This window comes from Oncorhynchus tshawytscha, linkage group LG08 (assembly GCF_018296145.1).
Source record: "Oncorhynchus tshawytscha isolate Ot180627B linkage group LG08, Otsh_v2.0, whole genome shotgun sequence".
In the NCBI taxonomy this organism is placed as follows: Eukaryota; Metazoa; Chordata; class Actinopteri; order Salmoniformes; family Salmonidae; genus Oncorhynchus; species Oncorhynchus tshawytscha.
In genome coordinates this window covers 68,506,394-68,522,938 of record NC_056436.1, presented here as the reverse complement: position 1 = coordinate 68,522,938, position 16,545 = coordinate 68,506,394, and the positions used below count along the sequence as shown (strand labels likewise).

The 16,545-nt window shown below is 41.3% G+C and overlaps 3 protein-coding genes across 4 annotated transcripts; all 3 read left to right on the top strand.

Moving 5' to 3' along the window:
* Window positions 1-1,306: 1,306 nt before the first annotated feature.
* On the top strand, window positions 1,307-4,402 carry LOC112256049 (heterogeneous nuclear ribonucleoprotein A0). The gene is made up of 2 exons (XM_024428995.2): window positions 1,307-3,710; window positions 4,036-4,402. The coding sequence occupies exon 1, from the start codon at window positions 1,385-1,387 to the stop codon at window positions 2,315-2,317; it is 933 nt and encodes a 310-aa protein (XP_024284763.1). The 5' UTR covers window positions 1,307-1,384; the 3' UTR covers window positions 2,318-3,710; window positions 4,036-4,402.
* Window positions 4,403-5,605: 1,203 nt separating this feature from the next.
* LOC112256050 (heterogeneous nuclear ribonucleoprotein A0) lies at window positions 5,606-7,425 on the top strand. Its single transcript, XM_024428996.2, has one exon. It carries the CDS (start codon window positions 5,686-5,688, stop codon window positions 6,586-6,588), a length of 903 nt encoding a protein of 300 aa, XP_024284764.1. The 5' UTR covers window positions 5,606-5,685; the 3' UTR covers window positions 6,589-7,425.
* Window positions 7,426-7,575: 150 nt separating this feature from the next.
* LOC112256051 (heterogeneous nuclear ribonucleoprotein A0) lies at window positions 7,576-15,494 on the top strand. 2 transcript variants are annotated; one of them, XM_024428998.2, is made up of 3 exons: window positions 7,576-8,989; window positions 14,900-14,974; window positions 15,245-15,494. In XM_024428998.2, the coding sequence occupies exons 1-2, from the start codon at window positions 8,245-8,247 to the stop codon at window positions 14,971-14,973; spliced, it is 819 nt and encodes a 272-aa protein (XP_024284766.1). In that variant the 5' UTR covers window positions 7,576-8,244; the 3' UTR covers window position 14,974; window positions 15,245-15,494. The 2 variants fall into 2 exon arrangements, with proteins under 2 accessions (XP_024284766.1, XP_024284767.1); XM_024428999.2 differs by lacking the exon at window positions 15,245-15,494 and having other exon boundaries at window positions 14,836-14,966.
* Window positions 15,495-16,545: the final 1,051 nt, after the last annotated feature.

Below are 16,545 nucleotides of genomic sequence, written 5' to 3'. Positions count from 1 at the left end.
AGCATACCATGCCATTGTCTGAGGAGCTGACCACAGAAGCTACCTCTGTTGTTGTGCAAATACATCCAATCAGTCTAACCATTTACATCAGGAACAGCATCATTTAAATTTTAGATTATGTAAAGGTTATATGCTATTAAATTATGACTTTTGTTTTATGCACTAGCTCCATAGTGGACCTTGAAAATAAATAGTTTGTTGCCTTTTACTATTTTTCCCAAATGCAGTTTAGATTATGTCAAAGTTAAAGGCTAATGTTTTTCACTAACTTCATAGGAAAACTATTAAGCTTAAATGTCTGTTATTGTTTTTTTCTCTCTCAAATGTTAAGTCTGAAGCAGACATCAACACACTCTAAACAGTCTTTAACCATACAATAGCTGGTTGGAAGCTGGCTTGGGGTATCATTTTACACTGCAATTTATATAAGCAATTTGAAGGGATACAAAGAAAACAAAAGTAATTTTTATTTGTCACATGGGCCGAATTCAACAGGTGTAGACATTACCGTGAAATGCTAATTTACAAGCCCTTAACCAACAATGCAGTTCAAGAAATAGAGTTAAGAAAATATTTACTAAATAACCTAAAGTAAAAGATAAAATACTAATAAAAAAGCAACACAACAAAATAACAATAACGAGGCTATATACAGGGGGTACCGGTGCGGGGGTACAGGTTAGTCAGGTAATTTGTACATGTAGGTAGGGTTATACAAGGAGGGGAATTTACGTAAAGTATGTGAATGGGTGGTCGAAATTCACTGCTTTGTGTGATGTATTGTTGTCTCGATCTTCTTGACCTTTGTGCTGTTGACTGTGTCCAATAATGTTTGTACCATGTTGTGTTGCTACCATGTTGTTGTTGTTATGTTGTGTTGCTACCATGCTGTGTTGTCATGTGTTGCTGCCTTGCTATGTTGTTGTCTTAGGTCTCTCTTTATGTAGTGTTGTGTTGTCTCTCTTGTTGTGATGTGTGTTTTGTCCTATATTAATATTGTATTTATTTATTTTAATCCCAGGCCCCTGTCCCGCAAAATTACTTTCCAACCCTCAAAAGAACAAAAGATTATCAGTTTATTCACAACAATCAACGGGTGACTAGGGGCTGCGTAAATTCGCTAATCCTCCCTGTATATGAATTACATTGAAAGGAGTACTTCGGAAATTGTGGTGATCGACAGATACGATCATCTGCGCAGCGTTTTGCTTCAACCTTACCCTCCTGAACAACTCCAATGTCAGGGGCGTAACGGTGATGTTGCTGTAGTCTGACGTCACTATAACTGTGTTATAAATACGGCCTGGACGCCATTTCCCTACCTCCAAGCTTTGCTGATACAGGTTTTCTGTCGAGCTAGCTACGCAGTATTTTCTGTCAAGAAATGGACGCCGCAAATCAACTTTGCAAACTTTTTGTCGGTGGATTGAACGTAGATACCGACGATGACGGGCTCCGCAAGCATTTTGAGCAGTATGGTCAACTGACCGACTGCGTTGTGGTTGTGAATAAGCAGCTACAGAGGTCCCGCTGTTTCGGCTTTGTTACCTACTCGAGCGGGGAGGAGGCCGATGCAGCAATGGCGGCTAGGCCACATGTCGTTGATGGCACCAACGTGGAGTTGAAGAGAGCGGTCGCTCGTGAAGATGCTGGTAAACCCGAGGCACTCGCCAAGGTCAAGAAAATATTCATCGGTGGACTGAAAGACGACATCGAAGATGAACATCTGAATGATTATTTTTCCCAGTTCGGCGAGATCGAGAAGGCCGAAGTAATCGCGGAGAAGGAAACCGGAAAGAAAAGGGGTTTCGGCTTTGTTCACTTCACAGATAACGACTCGGCCGACAAGGCAGTGGTTGTTAAGTTCCACACCATCAATGGGCACAAGGTGGAAGTGAAGAAAGCCCTCACCAAGCAGGAGATGCAAGCTGGTGGTGGCGGCAGGGGTGGAAGAGGGGGGAGAGGCATGAGAGGAGGACAAAATGGCTTCGGTGGCGGCAGAGGTGGTTACGACAGCTACGGGGGCGGTTTCGGTGGGGGCTACGGAGGCAATAGCGGCGGTTATGGCGGCGGCTACGGAAGTGGAGGCTATGGCGGTGGTTATGGGGGCGCAAGCTACGGAGGTGGCTACGGCGACCAGATGGGAGGTTATGGTGGCGGCAATGGCTACAGTGACTTTGGCAGTGGGTACAGCCAGCAGTCCTCCGGGTATGGGCCCATGAAAGGCGGCAGCAACTATGCCGGTAGGAGCCCCGCTCCATACGCCCCCAGAGGCGGTGCGGGTGGCTACAACAGAGGGGCTTATGGCGGCTACTAAACCCGTGGCTACGACAGACTATTTGCAAAGAAATGTCTTTTACACCCTCAACCGTCGGATCGGACGACCTCAAACCGAACTAAAAAAAATTCAGTCATCGGGCATCTGCCATAAAGTACTGGCAAAATGCCGACACTGTGAAACCTAATCATTAAGAAGACCTCAAAACCAAACAGGTAGGAAGATGACTTCCGACCCAGAACCTGATTAGCACGACCAGCTGTTGCTGTAAGAAAAGTTCGATTGCAAAACCCATTTATCATTTGTTCCAAGTTGAGGGCGTGTAGCTGTCGTTAGTTGGCTTTTTTTTTTTTTAGTTTTGCGTACATTCGTTTTTGAGTTTAGTCAAGGATTGTTTTGTTTGATACTATATTTTCTCTTATCTACATTTTAAGCAATTAGTTCCGAATTTCCCTGGGATCTAATCTTTTTTTCAATGTTTGGGGAATGGGACGCATGTGCTATGGAGTTGTATTTATTAGCTATGACTCTGATGTAAATTTGTATTCTATCCACTACTAGCCTATAGGTTTTAGGTGACGCTTAGGTGGTGGGGCGGATCCAGTTTAAACGTTTCATTCTTGACAATGTTTTGTAAATCAACGAAGTACGTCACAGTAATTTCCCAACACACATACATAGCGTCCGCTATCAGCTTAATGTTCCTTTCATTTACTTCAGCAATATCTCATGTATATTGTATAATCTGTCTGAAGATCAAACTACAATTGTTAAGCATTGGTATGCATATGTATGTTCATTTTAAATAAAAAGTTAAACAAACTTAGTTATTTTACTCATTTTACCAGGATGTCTTAAATGGATAGTTCGGGTTTTTGACAGCTTGATCTACTTCCCCAAAGTCAAATCAAGGTATACCATTTGTAATCATCAGCGTCCAGTATGAAGGCAGTTGGTGCTTTCGAGCGCCAATACTTCCTTCAAGCTGCACGCAGGTGCATATAAATGGTGTCTACAAGTAAATATCACTGGAAAAAATCCTGAACTATCCATCTAAGTCTACTTCTGATTGGTTATATTATGTGACTTATTTTATATATTTAATATTAGCTTCATGGCGTTTCTTCCATTGCTCTTCCCAGCTAAGGGGGTGAAGAATGGATTGCAGTTAAGTTTGCCCATGACCAATGCATGGAGGCTTTGTTGGTTGGCATTAACATAAATTGTTCCATAAAGTTAACTGGCTTTTAACTTGTGGACCTGAGGGCTCTCATATTTATCTTTGATTCCTACATTTAGGTGTTCATACTGTTATCCAAGTACGTCAACATAGCAGTAGCAGTTTGACTTTATACAGGGACCCTGTTCTATACCTGGGGTCGATTGTCATAGGACTCTGAAATATCTCTTTAGGATCACATCAGCAAACTAGGTATGTAAATCAAACTGTCTTCACTATGTGTTGGTCAAGTATTAAAGATATGGATTTGAAATGGTACTCAACTGTACTGATTAGGATTAATTTATTGATAGTTTTTTGCATTTATCAGTAGTTGGTCTTTGGCCTTATGCATCTTTTAAGAGGGGATTTTACTCCACTCACTTGGTCCTAAATCTAAAATAATGGTCTGAGGAGACTAAGTGCACTTCCTACATTAATGCAAATATATGGAATGGCACATGGTGTTACCTCCTGACTTGGCTTGATGTATTTATCTGCACTGTCTCATTCTTTACCCTTTTCCTCTCTCCTCCAGGTAGCCATGGTGACCTGACTGCCAGGACACCAATCTGGCAAAGCCTTGGTTTCCTTCAGGACTGGGGGATTGCAGTTAAGGCTGTCCCACTTCCATGGGTGATTTGGAACCCCTGGACATTCTGCCTAATGTGTGCATTAAAATCTTTATTGTATTTACCAGGTTTCAATGATTGCCAGTGGGTTTATTCTAGTCAATCTAGGAGGGTGATGTAATTGACTACTTATTCTGTTCTTACCCATTGTAGGAAAGTGGGTTATAAATGTTAGATCATTGCATACTATGGAAAAATGGACACCAATGATGGCTTTGGTGTGCTATGCTTTTAATTTGTTGCAATTTAAATAAAACTATTTTTTTTAAAATATTTACATTGTTTTATTGGGACATGTGCAATGGGTTTGAAGGGCAATATTATTTTATGGTAGTTTTTGCCTTTGGAAGAGTTAATGCAATCCAATGTTCAAGTTACATTTACTGAACTTTGGACATGCAGCCCAATTCTATTAGTCCACTAATTTGCTATTTTGAGCAGTCATTAGATCTTAGTTTCATAGTTAAGTGCCAGGTACAGTGACTCAACCTCTGAGCTCCAAAGATGCAGTTCAAAGTGAATGCTCTGAATTGGGCTGCCTGTCTCATGCAGTTATTGATGCACATTTACTTGTACTGTAACTTAATTCAAATTAAATTTAGGCAGATGTCTTCAGATCTCAAAAGCCACTTAATACTGAAATGGGCCTATATTGCATGGTATCTGTAGTGTTATACCTCAATCCTAAATGAATAGGAAAGATGGACACTAGTGTTTTCTTAGCAAAATAAATTTAAATATGCAAATTCAACAGCATTGTGGCATGCTGAGCACTGCCAGGATCATCTGCATGTCCTATAATGTATTCACATCTTTTTTCACACTCGCACTCACACTAATCCCCTGTGGCTCAGTTGGTAGAGCATGGTGCTGCCAACAGCCAGGGTTTTTGGTTCAATTCCTACAGTGGACCAGTATGAAAAATATATACTCTTCTGAAGGTAAGATGTTTTTCTCCTCGAATGTCAAAATGTACAAAACATTACAGCTCTCGTGTTATAGTTTATGCTATTCTTACTGTAAGACCCCCTGGATAAGAGTGCTGAATGAATGTTTTCAAGTTGCCTATTTTTTTTTTTACACTTGAATGTTCAATGCCAGTCTTTTTTAATGGTTAGGGGGAACAAAGGAGTAACAGATGTAGTTCAGAATGAAAGGTCGTCCACAAATGAGCATCAACCAAAAATCTTTGGCATCAATACTGCTTTGAATGCGCACAGCAGTGTCATGTGCTAGAACAGAACTGACATGAATGTCAGGCCAGAGACCAGAGTACTGATGTGAATAAAGACCTGGATTAGTGAAAGCTAAGTAGATAATGGATATTCAGATCATATATGAAGAGATTGTATAAAACGAGAAGGATGAATTTACAAACGATGAGAACGGCAATTTGAATAAAATTAGGTGGGATTTGAAGGGAACAACCAATCAGAACTGTTGACGTATTTCCAAACCTACGCCAGACGTCATTGCGTCGCCGGTAGCTTCTTTTAAAGCGATGCGATTTTGTCAGGTTACATTTTATTTGCTGTAAAACAACTCTGCTAGTAATCATGACTAACCAACTTTGCAAACTATTTGTCGGTGGCTTGAACGTCGAGACTACAGACGATGGCCTTCGTCAACATTTCGAGCAGTATGGCCAGTTAACCGACTGCGTAGTGGTCCAGAACCAGCAGCTACAAAGGTCCCGCTGTTTCGGCTTTGTAACCTACTCAAGTGCGGAGGAGGCCGACGCAGCCATGGCCGCCAGGCCACATGTCGTCGATGGTACCAACGTGGAGTTAAAAAGGGCCGTTGCACGGGAAGATGCTGGTAGGCCTGAGGCACTCGCCAAAGTAAAGAAAATATTTATTGGTGGGCTGAAAGACGACATTGAAGACGAACATCTGAATGATTATTTCTCTCAATTCGGCGCAATTGAGAAGGCCGAAGTCATCAGCGACAAAGAGACTTTCAAAAAAAGGGGATTCGGCTTTGTCTACTTCGAAGATAATGACTCTGCCGACAAAGCGGTAGTGCTGAAGTTCCACACCATCAATGGACACAAAGTGGAGGTGAAGAAGGCCCTCACCAAACAAGAGATGCAGTCAGCCGGTGGTCGTGGTGGCCGGGGTGGGAGAGGAATGAGGGGGTCTCAAAATGGCTACGACGGCGGAAGAGGTGGCGGCTACGGCAGCTATGGCGGTGGCTATGGAGGAAACGATGGCGGCTACGGTGGAGGATACGGCAACGGAGGTGGTTACGGTAACCAAGGGGGATACGGAGGAGGTTATGGCGATCAAATGGGGGGCAGTTATGGTGGGAACGGTTACAATGACTTTGGCGGAGATTATGGTCAGCAATCTTCCGGTTATGGTGCAATGAAGGGGGGTAGCTATTCAGGCAGGAGCGCTGCACCGTACTCCCGTGGAGGTGCCGGTGGCTATGGTAGGGGTGGATATGGTGGTTATTAGATGCCGTTGACCTCTCAACCCCCCCAATTTGAAATGTTCATAATTTCTGATTCAATGAACTGAATTTACACACGGGCCAGAGTGCCCTATTTCTTTGTTGCTCCAATTTAAAAGGACTCGCGCCCCTCACCCACCCTGATTTAACCCCCTATCCTACTCCCTCCATCTGGACTACACCATTGTCCCTAGGCGGCGTTACTAAAGACATTATGGACTTTGTTACCAGTTCAACTTTATGACTTGTCGATGTAGTTTCGTGGTTCTTTAAACATTTTTTTTTATTAAATTGTAGTTAACTTCCCTGCTTCAAGACTTTCCTATGATACTGTATGTCAGGGGTGTCAAACTCGTTCCATGGAGGGTCTAGTGTTTCCAGCCTTTTCCCCCCCTTTTCAATTACGCCCTAGGCTTCAGTGTGGGGAGTTCCTTACTAATTATTGACCTTAATTCATCAAGTACAAGGGAGGAGCTAAGACACTCGGCCTTCTGTGGAATGAGTTTGACACCTGTGCTCTGTCCTTAGTACCAGCAAGGTTAATAACAAGTCAAATTGCTTTGCAACATGAAACTCAGGGGTATTAGTGGAGTTTAAAGCAATCTTCATGAATGCTTGAGTGGTTTAAGATCATAAAATTTCGTGACAGTGTTTTGAGGAATTGAAAGAACTATGGTTATTGTTTTTAATGGTTACCTCCTAATGCTTTTCTCCGTCCAATATGTGCTGTTCAATACCTTGTAAATCAATGCAGTTGTGGAATGTTACTAAAATCCTGAATTAGTTGACTCTTGAGTCTCACTCCTTTGCCTGTAATAAAGTTTTTAATGTTGTCAATTTAACCATATGGCATTTTGTTTCAAAAGGATTATTCAGGATTGGTTATATCATGAAGCGGTTGCACACCCTACAGAATGAAACACCATCACTGGTTACTTTCCTGTTCAAGAATAGACTAATCTGGCACATGTGAAACTGGCCTACATTCATGCATAAAAAAACAAAATTTTCAGACCTTCCAGAATTTCCTGTTACGCTGTCTACAACCAGTCCTCATTGAGGGAGGAGTGACAAACCTGATTGGAGGCAAGACCATTACACTACCAAAGGCTGTCTTTTCTAATACTAGGTCTATCCTCATCAATGTGGGATTTTTGGTTGTCTAACATCTAATTTGATTGGATAGCAGTGAGGATTGTTATTTTTCTCCAGTACATTGGCTATACTCAAGCAATAAGGCATCAAGGGGTCTGGTATATGGCTAAGGGCTGTATCCAGGTACTCTGCGTTGTCTGATTATGCCAGGGCTTGAACCACCCAGTTTATAAAACTTATCAATACCTTTTTGTTTTGCTACATACGTGCCAAATGTAAACCAGTCCATATGATTGTATTCTAGTTTTTTGTCCTGTCCAAATTTGATTCCAATGTGCCCGATCATTGTGTCCTTATGATTATGGAAAACTGCAAAATGGGTAACTTTTTGCTAGAATGTAGTTCTATTGGAGTTAATCAATTTACAATAGCTCGCCCCTAGGAGGCTCGTAGACGTGTAAGCATTACGTCGACGCCAACCATTTATCTACATCCGCCATTTTAGACACCAAAAGCACTGTCAAGTCTATGCGTTGACATAACCATATAAATTGCATCAAAGCGAGATGGAAAATCAACTCTGCAAGCTCTTTATTGGTGGACTAAATGTTCACACCACTGACGGTGGTCTTCGTAAACACTTTGAACAGTATGGCCAGCTGACCGACTGCGTAGTTGTTCAGAACCAGCAACTACAGCGGTCTCGCTGTTTTGGTTTTGTAACCTATGCTACTGCTGATGAGGCAGACGCTGCAATGTCCGCCCGGCCTCATGCCCTGGACGGCAACAATGTTGAACTGAAAAGAGCAGTGGCACGTGAAGATGCGGGAAAACCTGAGGCTCTGGCTAAGGTTAAGAAAATATTTATCGGGGGTCTGAAAGAAGACATAGAGGATGGACATCTGAACGAGTACTTCTCTCAGTTCGGTACTATCGAGAAGGCCGAGGTTATTAGCGATAATCAAACTGGTAAGAAGAGGGGGTTTGGTTTTGTTTATTTCGAAGATTATGATTCTGCCGACAAAGCGGTGGTACTGAAGTTCCACCATATAAATGGCCATAAAGTAGAGGTGAAAAAAGCCCTCACCAAGCAAGAAATGCAGGCTGCTGGCACCCGTGGCGGGAGGGGAGGAAGGTTTCAAAATGGATACGGTGGTGGCTATGGAGGAGGTTATGGAGGCAGTGACGGTGGATACGGCGTGGGGTACAGTGGAGGCTATGGTGACCAAATGGGTGGCTACGGTGGGAACGGCTACAGTGATTTTGGAGGTGGCTATAGCGACCAGTCATCTAATTATGGCCCCATGAAAGGTAATTACTCGGGCAGAAGCAGCGCACCTTACACCCGAGGTGGTGGTGGTTACGGCAGGGGGGGGTACGATGGCGCTTACTAGAGCCCCAGCAAATCTTACTCAAAGCAGCCTCGTTCCCTTAGCAAAAATGATTACACCCTCATAACATAGTTCCCACCAAGCGTTCTATAATGGTACGAGAGTGACTGAACGCAACCCGAGTGGTTCAGACAGGAAAGTTACTACAGTATTCTTTATTCAAAGATGACCCAAATAGGCAACGTTAGGGCCATCTAGCAACTAACTACAGATTATTTTGGGGGCAGATGTCTCCACCTTCATAGCAACTGCAGATGTCTCCACCTTCATAGCAACAACATTTCTCTAGGAGACAGCTGTCTTCACCTCCATAGCAACTACAGATCTCTCTCTAGAAGGCAGATGTCTTCACCCCATAGCAACTACTGAGCTCTAAGAGGCAGATGTCATCACTCCAAAGTTCTCAAATATCTTAGCTGTAAATGGCCATTGTCCATCCACCACAAGTAATAGGACTACTCCTTTGGATTCTTTTATTTTGAGCAGTGGACCACTGTTTATATTTTGCCAAGATGCTGTAAAAATTAAGTTAATACGTCTCTGCTTGTTATCGTAGATCTGTTATATTTACCTTAATGTGTTGTAACTAAATTACATTTTGTTTTAAAATATTTGTATTTAAGTTGGAGTGTTATTAATTTGGGACCCCTTGTTTGACTTAGCCATGTAGTCAATTGCAGTGAACTTGATGACGTCCTTTTCTGCATCTAAGTAGTTTAAAGGTAACTTAAGTTATTTTGCCCATACATTTCTTACTTGCCCCTGCACTATACCAAAGTATATGACATATCTGCCCAATACCATTTGGTTTCAAAGGGGAATCTCCACACAGTATTTATTTTGGACTAAGGACTAGGTCACACTTTTTAAGTATTCAAGGTTCACTGCTGTTACTGAAATATAGGCTATTTGTTGTAGTGTTTGATTTGTAATTCCCATTTAGTTTGAATATTAAATAATTGTAACATTACTATGATCATTATGTTATAGTTGTTAACCATTACATATTCTCACTTCTCAACTACTTCAAATTCTGTAAACAGATGTTACCTAAGCTTTCTGGTTTTTCTATTTTACTGTAGAACCACAAATATTTCAGTAACAAGGATATATCTTTATGCTTCTGTCTTGTGTATTTTTGGTGAACAGAGTTAAACTTATTATTGTTTTTCAGTAAACTGTGTGTAATATATCCATCTAATAAACCCTTCTATATAGAAATGAATTAGACCTTAAGTACTTTGAATTAAATCAGGTAAAACTTAGGGTATGAAACAACAGTAAGTAACCTGCTGTGGTACAGAAAACGTTATCAGGGTTTGTTCTTTAAGCACCTTAAAATTAATTCCTAGATTTTGATGAATGTATTCTTCATACTAATTGGATTTGCTAGCCACTCATGTTTGATATTCAAGTAGCTCTTAGGTCCCAAAAAATATATTAAATCAATCAGATTTGGTAGAGTAATGAATAGACTATATATCTGTCTTTGAACATATATGTATTACATCCAGAATGTCTTTATTCCTCCATGAAATTAATGCTAGAGCTCTGTTCCAAAGCTCCACGGGCCCGATTCCGATTTAGGAAATAACGCCTTTCTTACACACGACTTTCCTACGCACTTCTCAGTAGCTGATATTCAGACTTACCTTATGAAGGTGTGCAACAGGCATTGCAGGTGTGGTTCCTAATACATTTAATTCAAGCACATTATAATAGGGAGAATAGTGTACAATAGTAGGTTATACCCTTATCGATTGCCTGCACTAACCATTGAACTGTGATACAGCAAAGTGTTCCACCATTTGTTGGGTTGAAACAGTTATGGCTTGGTCTGCACTCTGCTCCATAACGATTTAATTAGCCTACATGCTATATATACAGTTGAAGTTGGAAGTTTACATACACCTTAGCCAAATACATTTAAACTCAGTTTTCACAATTCTGGACATTTAATCATAGTAAAAATAAATCCCTGTCTTAGGTCAGTTAGGATCACCACTTTATTTTAAGAATGCGAAATGTCAGGATAATAGTAGTGATTTATTTCAGCTTTTATTTCTTTCATCACATTCTCAGTGGGTCAGAAGTTTACATACACTCAATTAGTACTTGGTAGCATGGCCTTTAAATTGTTTAATGTTTTGGGTAGCCTTCCACAAGCTTCCCACAATAAGTTGGGTGAATTTCGGCCCATTTCTCCTGATAGAGCTGGTGTAACTGAGTCAGGTTTGTAAGGCCTCCTTGCTCGCATACTCTTTTTCAGTTCTGCCCACACATTTTCTATAGGATTGAGGTCAGGGCTTTTGATGGCCACTCCAATACCTTGACTTCGTTGTCCTTAAGCCATTTTCCCACAACTTTGGAAGTATGCTTGGGTTCATTGTATAATTTGGAAGACCCATTTGTGACCAAGCTTTAACTTCCTGACTGATCTCATGAGATGTTTCTTCAATATATCCACATAATTTTTGTTCCTCATGATGCCATCTATTTTATGAAGTGCACCAGTCCCTCCTGCAGCAATGCACCCCCACAACATGATGCTGCCACCCATGTGCTACACGGTTGGGATGGGGTTCTTCAGCTTGCAAGCCTCCCCGTTTTTCCTCCAAGCATAACAATGGTCATTATGGCTAAACAGTTCTATTTTTGTTTCATCAGACCAGAGGATATTTCTCCAAAAAGTATGATCTTTGTCTCCATTTGCAGTTGCAAACCTTAGTCTGGCTTTTTTATGGCGGTTTCGGAGCAGTGGCTTTTTCCTTGCTGAGCGGCCTTTCAGGTTATGTCAATATAGGACTCGTTTTACTGTGGATATAGATACCTTTGTACTTGTTTCCTCCAGCATCTTCACAAGGTCCTTTGCAGTTGTTCTGGGATTGATTTGCACTAAAGTATGTTCATCTCTAGGAGACAGAACGAGTCTCCTTCCTGAGCAGTATGACGGCTGCGTGGTTCCATGGTGTTTATACTTGCGTACTATTGTTTGTACAGATGAACGTGGTACCTTCAGGCTTATGGAAATTGCTCCAATGGATGAACCAGACTTGTGGAGGTCTACATTTTTTTTTCTGAGGTCTTGGCTGATTTCTTTTGACTTTCCCATGATGTCAAGCAAAGAGGCACTGAGTATGAAGGTAGGCCTTGAAATACATCCACAGGTACACTTCCAATTGACTCAAATGATGCAATTAGCCTATCAGAAGCTTCTAAAGCCATTACATTTTCTGGAATTTTCCAAGCTGTTTAAAGGCACAGTCAATGTAGTGTATGTAAACTTCTGACCCACTGGAATTGTGAAACAGTGAGTTAAAAGTGAAATAATCTGTCTGTAAACAATTTTTGGAAAAATGACTTGTGTCATGCACAAAGTAGATGTCCTAACTGCCAATACTATAGTTTGTTAACAAGACATTTGTGTAGTGTTTGGAAAACGAGTTTTAATGATTCGAACCTAAGTGTAGGTAGACTTCTGACTTCAACTGTATGTATACACACAAAAGTATGTGGACACCCCTTCAAATGAGTGGATTTGGCTATTTCAACCACACCGTTGCTGGCAGGTGTATTAAATCGAGCACACAGCCATGCAATCTCCATAGACAAATATTGGCAATAGAATGGCCTTACTGAAGAGATCAGTGACTTTCAACGTGGCAGCGTCATAGGATGCCACCTTTTCAACAAGTGAGTTTGTCAAATTTCTGCCCTGCTGGAGCTGCCCCGGTCATCTGTAAGTGCTGTTATTGTGAAGTGGAAACGTCTAGGAGCAACAACGGCTCAGCCACAAAGTGGTAGTCCACACAAGCTCACAGAATAGGACCACTGAGTGCTGAAGCGTGTCACGCATAAAAGTCTTCTGTTGCAACACTCACTACCGAGTTCCAAACTGCTTCTGGAAGCAACTTCAGCACAATAACTGTTCGTTGGGAGCTTCATGAAATGGGTTTCCATGGACGAGCAGCTGCACACAAGCCTAAGATCACCATGCACAATGCCAATCGTCGGCTGGAGTTGTGTAAAGCTCGCCACCATTGGACTCTGGAGCAGTGGAAACGTGTTCTCTGGAGTGATGAATCACGCTTCACCATCTGGCAGTCCTGACGGACGCATCTGGGTTTGGCAGATGCCAGGAGAACGTTACCTGCCTGAATGCATAGTGCCAACTGTAATGTTTGGTGGATGAGGAATAATGGTCTGGGGCTGTTTTTCATGGTTCGAACTAGGCCCCTTAGTTCCATTGAAGGGAAATATTAACGCTAAAGCATATAATGACATTCTCGTCGATTCTGTGCTTCCAGCTTTGGGGCAACAGTTTGGGGAATACCCTTTCCTGTTTCAGCATGAGAATGCCACCGTGCACAAAGCGAGGTCCATACAGAAATGGTTCGTCAAGATCGGTGTGGAAGAACTTGACTGGCGTGCACAGAACCCTGACCTCAACCTCATCGAACACCTTTGGGATGAATTGGAACGCTGACAGCGAGTCAGTCCTAATTGCCCAACATCAGTGTCTGACCTCACTAATGCTCTTGTGGCTGAATGGAATCAAGTCTCCGCAGCAATGTTCCAACATCAAGTGGAGAGCCTTTTCAGAAGAGTGGAGGCTGTTATACCAGCAAAGGGGGGACCAACTCCATATTTATGCCCATGATTTTAGAATGAGATGTTCAATGAGCAGGTGTCCACATGCTTTTGGTCATGTAGTGTGTATAATCAACTGTTACTAATGATCCTCAGCAACAACCACAAGGTCATGACGGCGTTTACACAGGAAGCAAATTAAGGTAAACGAAACAATGTCATTAAATCGAATGATAATGTAGGTTATACCAACTGAAGGGAACTATCAGTAAATTGGCAGTTGAATATGTGTTATTAGGCCTACTGACGATCGATACTACTAGTGGCTAACATTTAACATGATAGAAGTAGGAAACTGAGAAAGATGGGGTAGCCTATGTTTAAGACATTTGAGTGGCCATCCCTGCAAGTCAAATGGCCGTACAATTTAAATTCTGCATAATGGCACAGCATTTTATAAACTTTACAGTAGGAAAGTTGATATGCTTCAGTTTGCTGCCATATGACTTGTTGTACATTTGTCTCCAGCGACTACAAGGTAAAAATATATCTAAACCGAGTGTCATTTATATTTGCAATTCCCTTATCCAAACGGATTACTCATTTACCTAGCTCTTAAGTTGTAAATTACAGTCAATGTTATTTCTAATAAAAAAGTGGATGCTTTTCCCAATTGAAACCTGTAGGTTTGCTAGACCTTATTCATGGTTTCCTCACGTGTAAAAGTGGTGGAATTAAGTCAAGGTCAGAATACAGCGTATCTGTTGACACACCTCTGCCACACCTTCATTTATTCAATCTCCACCCCAAACAAATAGTAGGTGAATAGAATACTATTCTCATGCTTATATTCAAGTTCAGAATACGCATAGAGAGAGGTGCATAAAAAGGGAATTATGTTCCATTTACACACGCTTAACTTGGGTTGGAATCGGGCCCTTGGTGAACAAATAGGCTGGATACCTTAGCTGTGTCTTCTATGTCATGGGAATCTCCAGGGTATTCCGAGCTCTGGAATTCCAGCTGAAAGTCCATAGGATATACTTCCATAGGATATCAGGTTTGTTACAATACATGCATAATTGAAATAGTCCTGGGCCTATTCCACTTCACTGGGAAACATATTTTTTATCTGTCTGGATGACAATTTCAAAAATGTTCTCTTACTTTCCACAGAGTTATCAAAATTGATAGATTATGACACATTCTTCCTATGTCCTGCTGGTTAATGGATCGCCAGGGATTGATTGGACCAAGATGAGGACAAGTTCCTATGAGGAGGAAAACTCTTGTCTATGGCATCGGGACGACTAAGGTGAGTTTAATAATTCTCTTATTACAGATGCATTTTGTTTACATGCACATACTTTGATATGGCCTACACATTTTCATTGATTCACAGTGCTTAATTTAAGTCAAAGGAACTTCCTTATGTGTTTTGTCTTTAGCCTATGGAGGGCAGCATTTCTTTGCTCATAAAGGGTTAATGACTATTTTGGTTAAAGTGCCAATGGATAGCTAACTGGGTACTACATGGGTTTTATAATTGTTTTAATGGTTATCAAATTCCAATGTATTTTGACAGGTGTGACCCAAGACTGTGCTGATCCAGCTCTTGTGGTCCTGTCATCACAGGATGAAAAAAGATGTCTGTGAAAGATGCAGGTTTTTTGAAGGACCTAATATCCATCTGTTGGGAAAGTTGAAACTTTCACTGAATCATTCAGATGTGTATCCTTGTTTTGTATTCCAGTATGTGGAATCAATTGCACTGCTTGTACTGTACTCTAATGGTTATTAGTCAATTCAATAAATATCGATATTTTTAAAACGTATACATTGATAATTCTTCTAAACTGTCAAGTGGTGCTTATGACTGTGTATTAAGCTCCTTTTTTTAATGTCATTTTAGATGCATGCTGTTTTATCTTGTAAGCCACCTTGAACCATGTCTTGTAAACAAAGTGAAACACATGATCACATTTCAAGTTTGCTGACCCTCAGGCCAGCCAATAGCTTCTACGCTATTTTGCTAGCTAAAGCGTTGAGTGAGATAGTTAGGCTATTCACAATAGTTCACTTAAATAAAGTAATGTTGTTTAGCTTATACAAGTATTCAGACCCCTTGACTTTTTCCCACAGTTTGTTACGTTACAGCCTTATTCTAAAATGGATTAAATAAATCCACATCAATCTACATACAATACCCCAAAATGACAAAGCGAGAACAGGTTTTGAGACATTTTTGCAAATGTATAAAAAATTTAAACAAAATATCTTATTTACATTAGTATTCAGATTCTTTGCTATGAGACTTAAAATTGAGTTCAAGTACATCCTGTTTCCATTGGTCATCATTGAGATGTTTCTAGAACTTGGGAGTCCACCTGTGGTAAATTATATTAATTGGACATGATTTGGAAAGGCACACACCTCTCTATATAATGTCTTACAGTCAGAGCAAAACCAAGCCATTGAAGTATAGAGCTCCGAGACAGTATTGTGCTGAGGCACAGATCTGGGGAAAGGTACCAAAAAAAGTCTGCAGCATTGATGGGCCCCAAAAACACAGTGGCCTCCATGATTCTTAAATGGAAGAAGTTTGGAATCACAAAGACTCTTCCTAGAGCTGGCCGCCCATCAGGGAGGTGACCAAGAACCCGATGGTCACTCTGACAGAGCTCCAGAGTTCCTCTGTGGTGATGGGAGAACCTTCCATAAGGACAACCATTTCTGCAGCACTCCACCAATCGGGCCTTCGTGGTAGAGTGGCCAGATGGAAACCACTCCTCACTAAAAAGCACATGACAGCCCACTTGGAGTTTGCCAAAAGGCACCTAAAGGACTCTCAGACCATGAGAAAGAAGATTCTCTGGTCTGATGAAA

Bases quoted from the DNA above. Each gene is read 5' to 3' on its own strand.
- LOC112256049 (XM_024428995.2), top strand. From the start codon at position 1,385: ATGGACGCCGCAAATCAACTTTGCAAACTTTTTGTCGGTGGATTGAAC.
- LOC112256050 (XM_024428996.2), top strand. From the start codon at position 5,686: ATGACTAACCAACTTTGCAAACTATTTGTCGGTGGCTTGAACGTCGAG.
- LOC112256051 (XM_024428998.2), top strand. From the start codon at position 8,245: ATGGAAAATCAACTCTGCAAGCTCTTTATTGGTGGACTAAATGTTCAC. The intron at 8,990-14,899 runs GTAATTACTCGG...ATGGATCGCCAG, and splicing joins TAATTATGGCCCCATGAAAG to GGATTGATTGGACCAAGATG.